The following is a 17,295-nucleotide window of genomic DNA, read 5'->3' as shown; positions in this document are numbered from 1 at the left end:
TGACGGCATGGCTGAGCACCAAAATGTACAATTACTTTTCAGATATTTTGTAGGACACAATATTTATTATGTATGATCATAATGCTCACACCGGTTTCGGTGACGGTGGCCGGTTTCATTGAAGCCAGGCCAGCTACGCAGGAGTACTTTTATAGTGCCCAAGTGTGTGCTCAGTACACAAGAGCACTCTCTATTCCTTCATAACCCTCTGGGACGGAAGACCGACACGACCGGCGAGAGATCAGGCGCAGGACCCACTTTTTACATGCCCATCCGACGTATGGATCATCTTACTTGTCAGACAATCAGGTGATCAGCCTGCATTGTCCTAACCAAACTTGGAAATAACATGTTTCCAACGCGGGAATCGAACCCACGACCTCCGAGTCAAAAGCCGCGCTCGATACCACTGGACCACGGAGGCGTATGTATATGATCAAATAGCGTAACGTTGCATGATGTAAAACTTATAATTTAGATTTATATTGAGAGACTTTCGCCCGCGAGTCACGACCCACAAAAATTCATAAAAAAATGCCAATTTAAGATATATACCACGATTAATAACACTATTTTGTTGGCAACTAATTGTTTTAACGACCAGTAGATGGCGTTATTAAGTAACACGAAGTCAATGAGTGTTTGCTATACCGAGCAAAGCTCGGTCATCCAGGTACTAGTTAATAAAGTGGCATTTTGTTTCATTTCATTGTGCATCACCGCGTCTCATCTCGTCTAGTCTCCTTTCAGTTATGAAGGGTAGATGGAGGAGAACTATCTTATATGGGGGATATTTGAAAAAGTGTCCACCCGTACGCAGTAAATAACAGTTGAAAAATCCTCCAAGAGTGGCGCTAGCTGCAGCAAAGGGTATGGAATTAATGTAGCCGTTGGTGACAAAATATAAATTGAAGTTAGCCGAATAGCCGAGTCACATAATTACTGCGTTAATACCAATATATTTTGAAAAATATAACCTAAAATAGCTGAAATAAAATCTGCTAAATGATTTAAAATTTACCCTGTTGCTACTGTAGCGCCACCCTAATTTAACGCATTTCAGCGGACACTTTTTACATACAGAGATAGTTCTCCACCATTTACACTCCATACTTTCAGTGTAGACTGCACGTAAATCACGCACAGGTAGCAAAATTGTCTGTCATTCAATCACTGACGGATCTATATAATTTGGTCGCGTTATGTCAGGCGATAGAGTCGACTAGTACACTTGCTCACATACCAATTTCCCTGGTAGTACTCTATAACTTTCCTCTTGATGTCACAGGACGAAAAATTAAAGTAGGATCTATTTTTAAATTAAGAACACCAAAAACTTGTGTTTTTGGTGTTCTTAATTTAAAATTAGTGACTAACGTGAAAGTTAAGAGACACTCTTAACTTTCACGTTAGGCGAGGAAAACTTCTAATATTTATTATTCCAACCCAGTGAACCAATACAGCTCTGGAATGTTGCTGGAGTACTAGGAAACGGGCACTGGAATGCAGTGGAACATAATTCATTGCATTACAATACTCGTTGTTCATTCCAGAAGCAATCGAGCGCTGGATTGAATCACTGATTGGAATATTGCAAACCGGCCATTATGACCACTGGAATGCGCTTAAATGCTCTGGAATGCACTGAATTGCATTCCAGTGCCCGATTAAATTATTTCAGTGGCAGTGGATTGGATCACTGGATTGGAATAATCTAAACCGGCTATAAGTTCTAATAGCAAATTGGAATGATCGTGCGTTTACGTTTACGTTACGGCGTCGTATCTCAGGGCAGGCGTCCTTTACTACATTGCGCAGCTCTTAAGTCTTCAAAAATTCACTTAACAAGTACACTTTATTACACTCTCAGGGTCCACAAGAAGCCCATAAAAGTATACAAGCGATAAAACGGTTCCAGAAGTACACGTTTTTAACGTAAGTTCACTTTTTCGTGGGTTAAAATCGACTGCATATAAATAAGAATATTATCTTTATACTACACGAGCTTTTGCCCGCGGCTTCGCTCGCGTTAAGAAGTATTATTATATACAAACTTTCATCCCCTATTTGAACCCCATTGGGGATGGAATTTATCAAAATCCTTTTATTACGAATGTCTACGTCATAACATCTACCTGCATGCCAAATTTCAGCCCGATCCGTCCAGTGGTTTGGGCTGTGCGTAGATAGATCACGTCTATGTCAATCAGTCAGTCACCTTTGAGTTTTATATAATTATAGATGACGCCTGCAACTCAGTTGCGCCAGAATTCGTTTATCGCGCGAGAACCTTACCTTCTTCATTTCAGTTACCTTTTCACGCCCAAACCACTGATCTGATTTTGCTGAAATTTGGTATTATGATACTTTGAGTCCCGGGAAAGGACATAGGATACTTTTTTAAACCGAAAAATGTACGGTTCCCAGGCGTTAAATAAAATGATTTCTGCTTATACCGCTACATGGATTTTGATGATAATATTTGGCATGCAGATACGTTATGTATCAGAAAAGGACAGAGAGTTCCCGCTTCTTCTTCCCTTCCCGCGCTTCCCGCAGAGTGCTTCTTATGTATCGCGCACACATTTGGGCACTATAAAAATATATATATTTTATACGTGGGAGAGCCATGCTTCGGCACGAATGGGCCGGCTCGACCGGAGAAATACCACGTTCTCACAGAAAACCGGCGTGAAACAGCGCTTGCGCTGTGTTTCGCCGAGTGAGTGAGTTTACCGGAGGCCCAATCCCCTACTCTAATCCCTTCCCTACCCTACCCTATTCCCTTTCCTTCCCTACCCTCCCCTTACCTATTTCCTTTTAAAAGGCCGGCAACGCACCTGCAGTTTTTCCGGGACTCAAAGTATCTCCATACCAAGTTTCATCAAAATCTGTTCAGCGGTTTAGGCGCAAAATAGGAAAGTTTATAACGCGGTAACCGTACATTTTTCAAGACACTAAATTATCTTATGTCCTTTCACGAGAGTCAAAGTATGTGCACACCAATTTTCATCAAAATCGGTTCGGTGGTTTAGGCGCAAATCATTTTTGTTTATCATACGGGTACCGTACCTTTTTCCCGGATGTGAAGTATCCTATGTCTTTTACCGAGACATAACGTATCTGTATACCAAATATCATCGAAATCCACTTAGCCGATAGCGGTATAAGCTGAAATCATTTTTATTTAATGCCTGGGAACCGTACATTTTTTTTAATAAAAAGGACCCTATGTCCTTTCTCGGGACTCAAAGTATCTCCATACCAAATTTCAGAAGAATCGGTTCAGCGGTTTGTGCGTGACAAGGTAATTTTATAACATTTTGTTAAAATTAAAGCACTTAAATTTGTATTGAAAGAACAAATCAGAATTTTGCATTTATGTGAAATAGCACAAAGGACATTAATGCTACGTAATAAGCCCTATAGCAATATTGCATTAACCATTTTTATACGTTTTCTCTTAAAACTGAATGTAAAATTAAAATGTTTTTTCAACAAAAAAAAGATACCGCACAATAAAATTTTTTTGCTTAAAATAAGCAGAAAATAAAGACTATTCCAAAAAAACTTAAAACACCGATTACTCAAAACTAGTCCGATGTGGGATGACACACCAATGCTTAACAGCATCCAATTATGAGTTTCATCTAAAAATTAAAACAATGCGTTTATTTTTGACATTATACTTTTATGCACGTGTTCAGTTCAGTATAATTTTTGTCAAATAAAGGATATACGCAAAATTGTATCCGCTATGCAATATTTCACTTCGTTTATTTTCCAAACTGGAAAAAAACTCAATAATAGGCATTTCTAGGAACGCCGACTTTTCCACAAAAATCTGATCGACTGAACAATGAATGGGATTTTCGGATTTCACAGCGATGAAAAACGTGATGTTTTTCGCGACAACAGTACCTCGATTCTACTTTATGCGACACTGATACATCTTTTTTGCTTCGACCATGTTGGCCAACGGGGCTAAAATTCACATTTAGCAATACCTCTCAATCAATTCAGCAAATGAATTGTCAAAACTGTCAAACTGACGAATATCAAATTAGTATGAATTACTAGACATGAATTGCAAGCAGAGTGACCATTTTGCGATTAAAAAAAAAATCATAATATGATTCTCCAAAGCGACCATTTTAGCTCCGCAGTGCTCAGTGCGATACTGGTTTGCCACGGGTGAGACAATAGACAATTTAATTTTGACGTGATATAATCCATAAAAAAAAGTATATAAAATACTTTAGTTTTTAATATTCGTAAAAAATACTAGATGACACCCGCAACTCCGTTGCGTCAAAACTAGTTCATCGCGCGGGAACCGTAGATTTTACCGGTAATAAAAGTATCCTATGCCCTTTCCCGGGACTCGATATATCCCTATACCAAATTTCAACAAAATGGTTCAGCGGTTTGGGCGTGAAGAGGTAACAGACAGACAGACACACTTTCTCATTTATCTTATATCTTTAAACGAGCAATTCTTGTATATTATCCATACTAATATTATAAATGCGAAAGTATCTCTGTCTGTCTCGCTTTCACGCCAAAACTACTGAACCGATTGCAATGAAATTTTGTACACAGTTATTCTAGAGTCTGAGAAAGGATATAGGCTACATTTTGATGTGGGAAAATATCTTATTTCCATGAAAATATCGATGAAAATTAATTCGCATTGCGTGTGGCCAGCGCTCATCCCGGGGGTCCTGGGTTCGAGTCCCGCAGGCGGAACAAAAAGTTTTCAATGTTCCTGGGTCTTGGATGTGTATTAAAATAATATTTCAAAAATCTTAAATATATTTTATGTTTAATATTATAAAAAATCCAGAAATATATCGATGCAATGAACATTTTAGTTCTAATACGATCCAACAGATGGCGTTTTTTTTACTTTATTGTAACATAGAACTAATCATACTTATTAGTTATTATGTTTTTGTTTATAGTTTTTAATACGTTAGAATATTATGTTTAATAATATTATCACTTGGTATAATAATAATCAATCTATCTTATCTTATAGAACTCCTACTGCATTTCTAATATATGTGACAAGTTGACAACAGAAGGCGCTCTAAAATAAAGGAGTTCAAGTGTACCGTGTTGGCCTATATTCCATCCAGAAAATATATCAATGCAATCAACATTTTAATTCTAATATATGAAAACAGATGGCGTTTTATTTTTTACTTAAATATATTTTATGTATAATATTATAAAAAATCCAGAAATATATCGATGCAATGAACATTTTAGTTCTAATACGATTCAAAAGATGGAGCTTTAATTTTTTACTTCATTGTGACATAGACCTAATCATACTTATTAGTTACTAGCTGTTGCCCGCGACTTCGTCCGCGTGGACTTTAGTTTATAGCGCGCGGTGTCAACAAAATTTGTGTCAAATTTAAAAACTTTTTAAAACCCTGGTACTCGTAAGTGGTACCCCTCTTAGGGCCGCGCTACACCGGAATGGCAGCGCTGAAAGTGCTCGCATTCCGTGTAGCGCGGCCCTTAATTAATCAAAATACCCAAAAACAGCTGTGCAGTGTGCACATAATCTATACTAATATTATAAATGCGAAAGTATCTCTGTCTGTCTGTCTGTCTGTCAGTCTCGCTTTCACGCCAAACGCCAAAACTACCGAACCGATTGTAATGAAATTTTGTATACAGATAGTCTAAAGCCTGAGAAAGGACATAGGTTACTTTTTTACTGGAAAAAAAGCGTTGTCAGGGGGTGAAAATGCGTAAGTTTGTTCAAATTAAGTTAGTTTCAAAAATTCATAATACATGGCGCCGTGCGTCTTCTATATCGCGCTGACGCTTGCTCAAAAGTCTTTCTATAAGAGATGGTATCATCTTACATTTAAGTTTCAACCTGGGTTTGCCCTGCGATAACGCGGAGATTTACTCCCTAAAAATAGTCTCTATCACGCACCAGCGCTGTAACCCGGTGCGTCTCTAATCACGGAACTTCACATGTAGAGGGGCTTAGCCCCTAGCCATGTTTCCCCACCCAGGCCCACATCTAGGACCAGGTGTAAGATGACATACACGAATTTAAGTTTCGATTTTTTTCGATTGTTATAAATTCTACGTTTTAAATAACTCAGTACTTTATCTGTGCAGTGACGTAACCTTAAACCTATCAATGTTAAATAGTTTATGGGTAAAGTTGTGTAATTGGGGGGCTAAAATATAAGCTTTAAAATTTGGCATAAAATATAAAGTTTAATATAAAAAAATGAAATACTTATTGTGTGCACACTGCACAGCTGTATTGATTTATGGGGTACCAGGGTTTTTTTATAAAAGCTTTTGACACCAATTTTGTTGACATTGCGCTTTATAAACTGAAGTCCACGCGGACTAAGTCGCGGGCAACAGCTAGTAATATATAATTGGAATCTCGGAATCGGCTCCAACGATTTTCATGAAATTTAGTATATAGGGTTTTTCGGGGGCGATAAATCGATCTAGCTAGGAATCATTTTTAGAAAATGTCATTTTATTCGTGTTTTATCGAATACCGAGCAAAGCTCGGTCAAATAGCTAGTAATATTAATACGTGGAAGTATGAATGCCAATGCACTGGATATAATATTACAGAGAGAAACAACAGTATGTCACCGATTCTAGTCGCGTTCTAGTCGCGAGCACTGACCAGTGCACTGGGTTATATTTAGACCCCAAAACTGTATTTTCTTATGAGTCTGTACAGGGTGTAACAAAACTAATTGATAATACTTTAGGGCGTGTTCCATAAAAGGAACCACTTTTATGGAGTTTACTGTGAAAGTAGCAGCGCTGAAAGAGCATTTTTTGGGATTTTTATGGACAAGCGCCCGAGCGTTATAAATTTTACCAAACAAAGGTGCAAAAAAGTAACTCTTACAGCGTTGCTACTTTCACAGTGAACTCTATACACACCCTCAAGTATTATCACTTAGTTTTGTTACATCCCGTATACTTGAAATTAATGATTTTAAGAGCCTATCAGAAGTCGTTTGATGTTGGTTTGACCTTTTGAATGGACTGGATCGAATAAGAAATGAAGACATATTCATGTTGCATTAAAATGGTACAATAAGGGCGTTTGGAATAATTCAAATGAGGTTATATCGATAACAGAGAAAATAATTTGAATCCAGTTGTTATTTTAGGTCGGGTGTTGGTTTAGGATATGATTTGATATCATTGTCAAATCAAGATTGAAAATTATCATATCAATCTCGAAATAATATTTTCTATTGCGGAAACATTGAGATGAGTTACTTGTAGAATGTTTCTTTTACAATACGAGTACGGTGCTTTCCAAAACTTAGAACAGCTGCTGCAATAGCTTTAAACGATATTTTATTTTTGTTGTATCAATAATAGTGTCTTAAATGTGTGTGAGAAAGAAATATCTTAATATTTTATTAGGCTTTTATGATAGTATCTCAATAGCGTGAAAGAATAGCCATTTTAAAAATAATTGGTGTAAAATAAATCTTTATAATACTTATAAAAAATAAATCTTTTTTGTAACGAAAAAGAAAAATAAAGATAGCCTAGTCTGATCTCCCCTGCGAACAGATCAACTTTGATAGCAGCATGAGTTCTTAAAGAAACACATGGACATTATCGGAACAAAATTATATGTAATAAATCAAGTTTTTTGCTCGAATATATCATTTTCCCATACATCAAATACGATAATATCTAGGACTTAGCGAAAAATGCATGGATGGTTTGATGGTGTTTTGTTTCTCATACATTTCGCCAGTCGCAGTCGGTCAAAACCAATAAACAACGGTGATAAATAATCTGTTCGTGACACCGGGTTTGTGGAGAGGCCTTAACTTGGCGGCGCGATTGAATGCGCCCGCCCTCACACCGAACTGTAACGTCCAACGATACTAATCTGATACATTTTTTTTGAAAAATAATTGGAAAGGATACTGCCCACTCCTCTTTCCTTTTTTTCTTATTAATTTCGTTGCGAATTCCAAGACAGTTTTACCATGTCCGCGGTCCCTCGGGGTCCCTGAGATCATATCAAAAGGTTTTCGTGATTGTTTACCGCTGTCGATCTTAGGTAACAGGATCTGTAGTGGGCACATTATAAAAATATCTATCAAATAAAAAAAACACTGCGCAGTATTGCAGGTTGGTCAAGATAGCATTTTAAAAATGGCATACGAAACAGTAAGAAAAATTAAGATAGCCGGTTTTACTAACACCAGACCAGCTATGGGGAAGTGACTATATATGTGTGACTATATAATATGACTGTATATGACACAAGAACAGTCACACTTTTTACTCATAACAAAGTGAGACGGACGACCGACACGAGTGGTAAAAGAATAAGCGCTAGATCGACTTTTTTCAAACTTATCGGATGCGTGGATTCGATCTTTCTTGTCAGAAAATCAGGTGATCAACTTACATTATATAACCAAAGGAATCAACATTGCAATCGAACCCACGACTTCAGAATACTATTTAGACCATGGAGCTCGGAGGCATTTGTCTAATCCTACTCAAACAGATAGTATTGATTATAAATATTTCGGTGTGAGACGATATTCGTCAGCTCTTTTGTGGTTGGCGTTCCCTGAGCGCTCCGGCTTATGTTTATTGCGGGGCGGCCGCTGTCGTGATTTATTGTAAATCGACTCAAATTTGCCTCAGCGTGATTTTACATAAATCTTTTACGAAGCGATTTTTCTTTCATATCACAAACATAACATCTGGCGGAGATTCTCGGTAATTGCTTCAGCGGCGAAATTGTTTTATATCTTTTGTTTACGTATTTAATACACTATATACTTACATACTTACTACCTCTGAAAATTTCGGTTTCAATAGTCATAACTAATATTAAGCTATGTTACAACATACCTCTGACCTCCATTATACAAGTACGCTGGACCTGCTTTTTGTGCCTATTTGAAGCGGAATCAGCGCCCCCAATGCGGGGGAAGAGAACTAAATCTGACGTAACTTGCAAATGGCCGCTTAATCGCTATTGGTTGTAGAAACAAATATTAGTTCCAAGTCCTCCCACTACTGCTATCAGCTTCAGATTTAGTTCTCTTCCCCCGCATTGGGGGCGCTGATTTCGCTTCTAACAGGCACAAAAACTAGCTTTCATTTCAAGGGTATCATAAGTCCAGCGTACTTGTATAATGGAGGTCAGTGCAACTTACAGATAATGTACCATCAGGAAAATTAATACATAGGCTGATGGTGCACTCACGTTTTTTCTGTCGGCTTACGTCAAGTAAATGCTGGTGATAAAATGTCGTAATTTTGATATTATGTGGGGCGGCCTTGATATACGTTGACAAAATTATGTACGACGATGATACCATGCATAGAGCACAAATTGATTGAGACTATAAAATGTGTTTATTGTATAATTGTAAGTTTGCTGTAACAGCGACAAAAGCGACTGTTGATATCAATGATACATAAAATGGTGGCAGAAGGACAGACAAACAGACAACAAAATCTCAGTCATAGATTCATTCAGAGTCATTACCCATTGTGTACGGAACCCTTACAACACGTATAAGTATTTAGCGTTTAGTGCAAACGTTGGCTGTGCGGTTGTGTGCAAATTTGCTCAACAGATTCAGTTGCTAGTTTACTTTATCGCTTAGCTGCACCAAGCGAGATATTGACAAAAGCTAGAAATGAAAAGATAGATTCTGAAACTTTTTTAATATCGACCTTTTTTGATCGATGTTTATTTTTGTTAGGTATGTCTACACTATATGGTTGTCTCCTTTTTGACTTGGAAATGATAATTATTTAAAAATATTATTTAGTATCAAATAAAAAATAAAGAAGTGATTAATTGAACATGGAATTACCTTTCCATTCTGATATCCCTGGATCGATGTTATAAAGTTCTGTGTCACTCAATGACGAGCACCTGAAACGAAATAAGAGAATTATAATGTGTTTAATCTACTGCTATCGCACTTACAGTACTTTGTCCAATATTTTTTTTGGAATTTAGTGTTTCGTAGTTATATCGTTTAGGTTCAATTATGTCTATAATAAAAGAAGTAAGTGAAGCTACTAATTTCAATGTTGCTTGCTACGTATAAGTACTATGTACCATATTAAATTGGATAGAAGTAATAATCATAATTATAATCATAATTTTATTTGCAAGAATGTTATTATGTATATATTATTATGTATTTTGGTTTAGTTATAGAGCAAACATAGACCAAAAATTGTGTTTATCTTATTTTTTATCTTATTTTAATATTATTTTTAAATATTGAAGTATTATATATTATCATTAGAGTAGTTTCATATCACTAAGTGAAATGCTTACTTATGATCCTAAATTTAGATTGCATTTTGTTTATTTTCTTTACATCTTTTCGCATTTTTGGCACCTACACAATTTTGTTTCTGAACACCTAAAGGTTGACTGGTAGAGAATGCCATCTGGCATTAAGTCCGCCTATGTACTAACATTATATATATATAATTAAGGCCTTTGTAAAAATATCAACTGCCTACCTGATGCCATTGTTGATATCGAGCAAAAAAGGCCAAAAAAATCATCTTTGTTGTATTGGAGCCCCCTTTAAATATTAATTTGAAAAGAATGAAAATTTTAAAATAATTTGAATTTGAATTTTATTTTGTTTTTAGTATTTTTTGTTATAGCGGCAACAGATATACACAATCTGTGAAAATTTCAGAACTCTAGCTGTAGCAGTTCTTGAGATACAGCCTGGAGACAGGCAGACGGACAGACAGACGGACAGACAGACGGACAGATAATGTCTGTCTATGAAGTTTCATGAATAAGGTCCCGTTTTCGCCTTTTGGGTACGGAACCCTAAAAACTATGAGTTCAAATTGGATCTCGAGAACACTCAAGTCCAAATGGCGAATCAACGAACAAGACACAACACACAACAACTTATTCCACTTTTATTAATTTATTTTCTCAAAATTTAAAAGTGAAATAAGTGCACGAAAGGTGCACTTATTTCACTTAGTATTATTACTACGAAACACGAATTTCCACCAAGAAGTAACATTACATTCAATATCATATATTCATATAAAATGTCCAAAATCGTAATTCATTTGTATACCAGCTGTATCTTCAACTTAGTGCTCAGTCTGAGCTATTAATATAATATAGTATTCAAAGAGCGAACCAGCTAATCGCTTTCAATCGGAACACGTTGATAGCACAAACGATTCCCCTGGGCGAGCACAAAGCTACGAGCTACAGCAGGGCAAGTGATCAATACGGTAAAATATCTCGTTAGCTAGCTAGGTAACTTCTCGATCTGTGATTTGAAAATATTCCATAAAAAACTTACTTGAGGTGTCTAAATACACTAGACTGAAAAACGCGGCCGAAGTTCGTCATGATTACACCTGCAATGCGCTACGCATATAACGCGACGTTATTTCGGAATGGTGTGTCATCAACAATGTCATCAACAATCCATACTAATATTATAAATGCGAAAGTGTGTCTGTCTGTCTGTCTGTTACCTCTTCACGCTCAAACAGCTAAACCGATTTTGCTGAAATTTGGCATGGAGATACTTTGAGTCCCGAGAAAGTACGATATAAGGATAGTTTTTAACCCGAAAAAATGTACGGTTCCCGGTACGGTTTACGGTTCCCAGTAAAATTTACGGATAAGATAGATAAAAGCTCATAGCAAGGCAAGGAGTGGAGATAGATACAAAGTGTAAAGGAGAAATTTGTAGAAAATTTTATGAGCTTTCATTATGTGCGGAACTTTGTTTCTCTACAACGCACCGTTTTAGCGATATGAGCAAAAAACTAAAAATATTGAAACTTGAGCCCCTCTCCCCCACCCTAATTTATTTATTTATTCATTTAAGGACCAAAACAGTTTTGTATTACTAAATGCATAAATTCATGATTAATAAAAAATTACAGCTAGATACAATAACTAGTTACATTCGGCCTCAACATGCATTAAATAATAAACAATATTTTAAACTAACCCTAGGCGATATCGTAATAATATATACCCTATGTGTTGACCAGACCTCTAAGTAATAATATCCGTGCAAAATTTGAAAGCAATCCATCCAGTACTTTCTGAGTTTATCCCGGACATACATACAGACAAACAGACATTCTGATAAACAGGCAAAAATTCTAAAAACTAAATTTTTGGCTTCCATATCGATTGTAGGTCCCAAGTATTATTTTTCAAAAATATTCAATGTACAGAATTGAGTCTCTTACGATTTTATTATATTATGTATAGATTTACAAAACCTGAGGCGACTAAGTTGGTCTATAAGTTTTGCTATTGCTTTGACGCAAAATTTTTAAAACAGGCATTTTAATATATCTTTGTTTCCTCATGATAACATGATTATTATCGATTTCTTTATTAATTTCTACATTGTGTCTAATAAGGCAATGTTCAAAGAAAATTTCCGCTGATCTTCAACGCCCAGTTAAGATATTCATGAAATTAAAACTTCTCCGTGCAGAAGCGTAAGATAACGAATTCGCTTATTTAATTTTTCCCAAAAATAATATTGCCCGATGTTCGGAAATTTCTGGAAAACTCTCAGAAGTTAATAATGTGTATATTTTATGACTTCCACCAACATTTCAAGTTTGTTATGAGAAGAAAATTATAAGTAAATTATTTTATAGTTCTTTTAGAGGTTAAGTTTTTATTATCTCAACAAAGTTATCTACTTCTTCTGAATTATAAATGTGAAAAATCTAAAGGTTTGATAAGTCAACAGAAATTATTATATTATACAATGTGTCCCGACACCGGTGTCCGATGCTTGAATGTCATGATGTATGCAGTATGACATATTTTATTGACAGATTGGCTTTCAAAGTCTCTCATACTAATCAGACCAATTATTGTTATAACTTCTAAGCTTTCTGACTTAGAGCATAGAAGTTAAGGAATTTATTTAAGATGAAAACCTCCTCTATCTTTATAAAATAAAAAAGAACCTGTTTAATGCGCTAGATTTGTCACAAAAAGCCCTTAATTAAAAAATACATATTTTTTTCCTTAACTTTGGTTTTTCTTTGTTTAATTCTACGAAATTTATTACATATTGCCTGTGTAAGTGTAGTTTAGCTATGAAATGAGACCTTTTTTATCTTCATAGGATATTTACATGAGAAGTATTGGTCAGATTAGTGTGAAAGCCCGAGAAAAATTAAAATGGCTGCCATCTTACAATCGTGAGAGAAAAAAGAAATTGAGAGCCAATTTGTCGATAAAATATGCCGTAAATCATGACATTAAAGCATCGAACACCGGTGTCGGGACACATATTATATAAGGCTCTTTTAGCACGTGTCCTTTACTTTATTTTAGTGTTATTGTGGTGGTTGGAAAATTGTCATAGTAATCTTACTTTGAGTCCGCCTGGACGTAAAGTAGCTATCACATTGAATTTAGTTTTCATAACGGCACCATGCAAATAAGACTTAAATGATCTTAAAGGGAGTGTGAAACAAACTATTACTTCTGAAATCTAAAGTGAAGATGGCGCCATAAATCATCGTTTTGACCAAGCACTAAAAATTCATCATTTTTTTTAAAAAGAGATGTAGTTTTGTGCACTTGAAAACAATTTGCTCCGTAAGTACTTACTTTAAATCTTAATTTTTTGTACCTGAGAACCTGATAACTACAAAAAGTAGATCGGAAAGTCTATGAGTTGTTAGTATCAAATTGTCGCAAAGTATAATTTTCTGCAAACGCTGCACCAAAATCCCACTTCAACATAAGGCAAAAGCTACTAAAACTATGATATATCAGTGACAGTTTTATGATTTAAACAGACGTATGGCCTCCAAAAATATAACGAAACTCGCGCGGAGACAAGATGAATTATTCATACATCTCATACGCTTTTAGGCCGCTACCTCATACATAGGCGCTGCGGCGAGAGCGGTGGCGGGTAGGCTGACATCGATTTATTATTAGGCACTAATTAAAGAACTTGATATAAGAAACTTAATAAGTTAAATAGCATTTAATACTTAAAAATAAACCGAGACATGGCGCAGACGAACCAAATGCCAAAAGTATCATACCTATTTTTCATATATTTTTTAAATCTCTGTCCATGTTCACAATAACTATATTACCAAACCGCCACGCTTATCGCTGTATTCGTGGCTTTGGCCTCATACTCTCGTAGATCTTACGTGTGAGGCCACCTGGAGCTATGAAGTCGAAATTTACATAATTTAAGCAGAACAAACTCCTCAGGGTTGAATTTCAATGATAAGATTGTTGGCTCATGATTTATTAATTAAATTAGTGGTCTTAGCGACAGTCGCGGTAAATGCTGTGACAACTTTCATTTTGTATTGATGAATGTAGAGTAAAGCTTTAGCTTTGTCCACACTGTGCCTTTTTTTTGTTCAACAAGGGCATGCATTATAGCGCAGTCAACAGCGAAGGTGTGGCATGCGGCATGCCCGAGACGCGCGTCAAAAGCCACCCGCGTTGAAAGAAAAGTGTCATAGCGCGCGCTACGATTTCAACGCGCGTTACGGGCATGCCTCACGTTCGCTGTTGACAGCGCTATAAGGCATGCCCTTGATGAACAGAAAAAGGCACAATGTAGACAAAGCTTTCAGAAATGCACATACAACAATGTATAATTTCAGTTGCTGTCAAAGAAAAAAAATCCTGTATGATACAAGAAGTTAATATACCTAGGTATATTAACTTTATGGTATAATATTGTACAATTTTTGCTTATTGTATTGTTTTCAGTTACAAAATCACCCTACTGAGCGTAGAGATATGTAATTTCAACATAAGGATATACTTTCTTGTCATGAACAATCAAGCAATCAGTCATTGTTGTTTTCACCATACCTAAAAGTAATAACTACTAAAGTAAGTAGTCTTAGTGAAATTTTTGTAGAGCTGTAAGTTTTCTGAATGAATAAAATAAAATAAATAAAATATTAAGTAAGCAACGTGAGAATCGAAATCACAACCTCTAATCAAGAACCAAGCTCAAAATCACAAGACTTATCCCTAGGTTATGCTATGTATTATGGTACTTAACCTACATAATATTTATAAAAACATACAAAAAACATAGGAAAAACTTTACTCCTATTGTAACAAAAACGTGTGCGCCCACAGCGAATTGGAAACACATAAGAAAAGAAAACAAACCTATCCGAGAAACAATTTATTTGTGTTCTATCACGTAGACGCAGAGCTCAGAGACAAATACCTACATTGTTTTGTTGTTCGTCTCAGACTTAGTATTATAGCATATTGTGCAGATTGTTATCTCATTATGTCTTAGAGTTGAGTTATCTTAGAAATAATAATTAGTTACTTAAAGTATATGTACTAAGTTTGTATCCAAGTGTTTTTACAAGTCCATACTTATAATAATTATTATATGAAAGTGTGTCTGCCTGTCTTTTACCTCTTTACGCAGTAAACCGCTGAACCGATTTTGCTGAGTATGAAGATGCTTTGAGTCCTGAATACTATGATTTGGAAAGATTATTTTTTTCAATAAAGTTATTGTTTGGATAAAAAATTACATTAAAAGTTAGGGACACCCATGTCCCTTATACGTCAAAGGGTTATATTTTACCTATGTTTATTCCTTGATTATTATTATTATTATCAGCCTACAGTGTCCCACTGCTGGGCAACCTTCTGGGTTGGACCCAGAGCTGGACAGGCTGAATGCTCTCGATCGCGTATTTACTGCCGCCGGTGTGCGACCGGACCTCGCTCGTCTGCGCTTATTCCTTGATAATATTTTTTTTGCCTCACCGTCAGTAGAAAAGTAAAATATTTTATTTCCATTTCATACAATATTATACTGTATATCATTGAATTTGTATATCATTGTATTTGTAGTGCTTTGCTTTTTTACAAAATATTATACTTATCACAGTAATCCTAATCAAAACAAAGTTAACTTATCTATTATTTAATATTTATAAACCAATACATGATAACGTTAGCGCCGATCTAATATAGATTATAATAATAAATTAATAGCGTTTTGATCCTCTTACGCTCTCCAATATGCATAATATTGTGCATAATATTAATCTGTGCTCTTATATTCACTTTGTCAGCCAATTTCAGAGCGTATTTCGTTAAAATATACATATTGTATGTTAATTTTTTAATAACTTTTTGTAGGGTTCCGTACCCAAAGGGTAAAAACGGAACCCTTTTACTAAGACTTCGTTGTCTGTCCGTCTGTCTGTCTGTATGTCATCAGGCTGTATCTCAAGAACCGCTACAGCTAGACTACTGAAATTTTCAGAGATTGTGTATATCTGTTGCCGCTATAACAACAAATACTAAAAACAAAATAATATTTTGAGGGAGGCTCCCATACAACAAACGTTTTTGCTCAATATCAATAATGGCATCTGGTAGGCACTTAAAATTTTCACAAAGACCTTAAATATATGTGCACTTTAACAATTAATATTAATATTTAAGGGTAAGGCCGCCAAAATTGTCAATTTATTTGTGTGACGTTTTTGTCGTTTTTTCTGCAAAATCTTATGGTTGGAATATCCATTAAATTGTAAAGAATATCTGAATAATAAGTATACCGTCTAAGAATTAGATGATAGTCCCTTGCTCTAATATTAATATTGTTGCAACCCTTCAATTGACTTGTTTTATCGATAGTTTAAAATAAAATATGGCTTTTTATTTTGTGTTACGTATTATTTGTGTGACGAATTTTTATCCCAAAAGTACTATTTAAAGAGTCAACGTGCAAATGCAGTGTTAATACGGCAGCACTGTCATCAACAAAATTAAGAAAAAAAAAATGCTAGGTTTATTATTTCAGGAGAAAAAAATTAAATTAAATGTGAATTCTAAGGTAATAAACAGATATTTTAATGTTATTGTATTATATTTGCTAGCGATGAGGTCAAAGGTGTATTATAAATCGTCCATTAATGCCTAGTTGCAATAAATAACCGAAATATAATCTAAAATTGTTGTAAATTCTAAGTCTTTTGTGTTGCATTTGTGTTACGACTATGTTTTATTTGTGTTACATTTGTGTTATCGTAACACAATCGATCTATAAAGCCGAATGCATAGTGGTATTTGGACGGCCATACAACGTGTAACTAAATTAACGCATAGCTTGAAAACTACTCGGGCTCATCATCACAAATGACTTTTGTATGGAAACAAAACTGAAAAAGTTGAAAAAAAAAATAGGTATTTTATTTCAA

The 17,295-nt window shown here is 35.4% G+C and overlaps 1 protein-coding gene across 1 annotated transcript in view; it reads right to left on the bottom strand.

Annotated features, from left to right (window-relative positions):
* LOC121728110 (Down syndrome cell adhesion molecule-like protein Dscam2) overlaps positions 1-11,425 on the bottom strand; it is a 39,520-nt gene extending 28,095 nt beyond the window's left edge. The window contains exons 1-2 of the mRNA XM_042116221.1: positions 11,376-11,425; positions 9,888-9,949 (exon numbers count right to left, since the gene is read on the bottom strand). Of these exons, the coding sequence (XP_041972155.1) occupies positions 9,888-9,949; positions 11,376-11,425 (112 nt within the window). The remainder of the gene's footprint in view (positions 1-9,887; positions 9,950-11,375) is intronic.
* Between the last annotated feature and the right edge of the window lie 5,870 nt (positions 11,426-17,295).

This window comes from Aricia agestis, chromosome 6, assembly GCF_905147365.1.
Source record: "Aricia agestis chromosome 6, ilAriAges1.1, whole genome shotgun sequence".
Classification (NCBI taxonomy): domain Eukaryota; kingdom Metazoa; phylum Arthropoda; class Insecta; order Lepidoptera; family Lycaenidae; genus Aricia; species Aricia agestis.
Note: the sequence above shows the minus strand (reverse complement) of the source record. Positions and strands in the feature narration are given on the sequence as shown.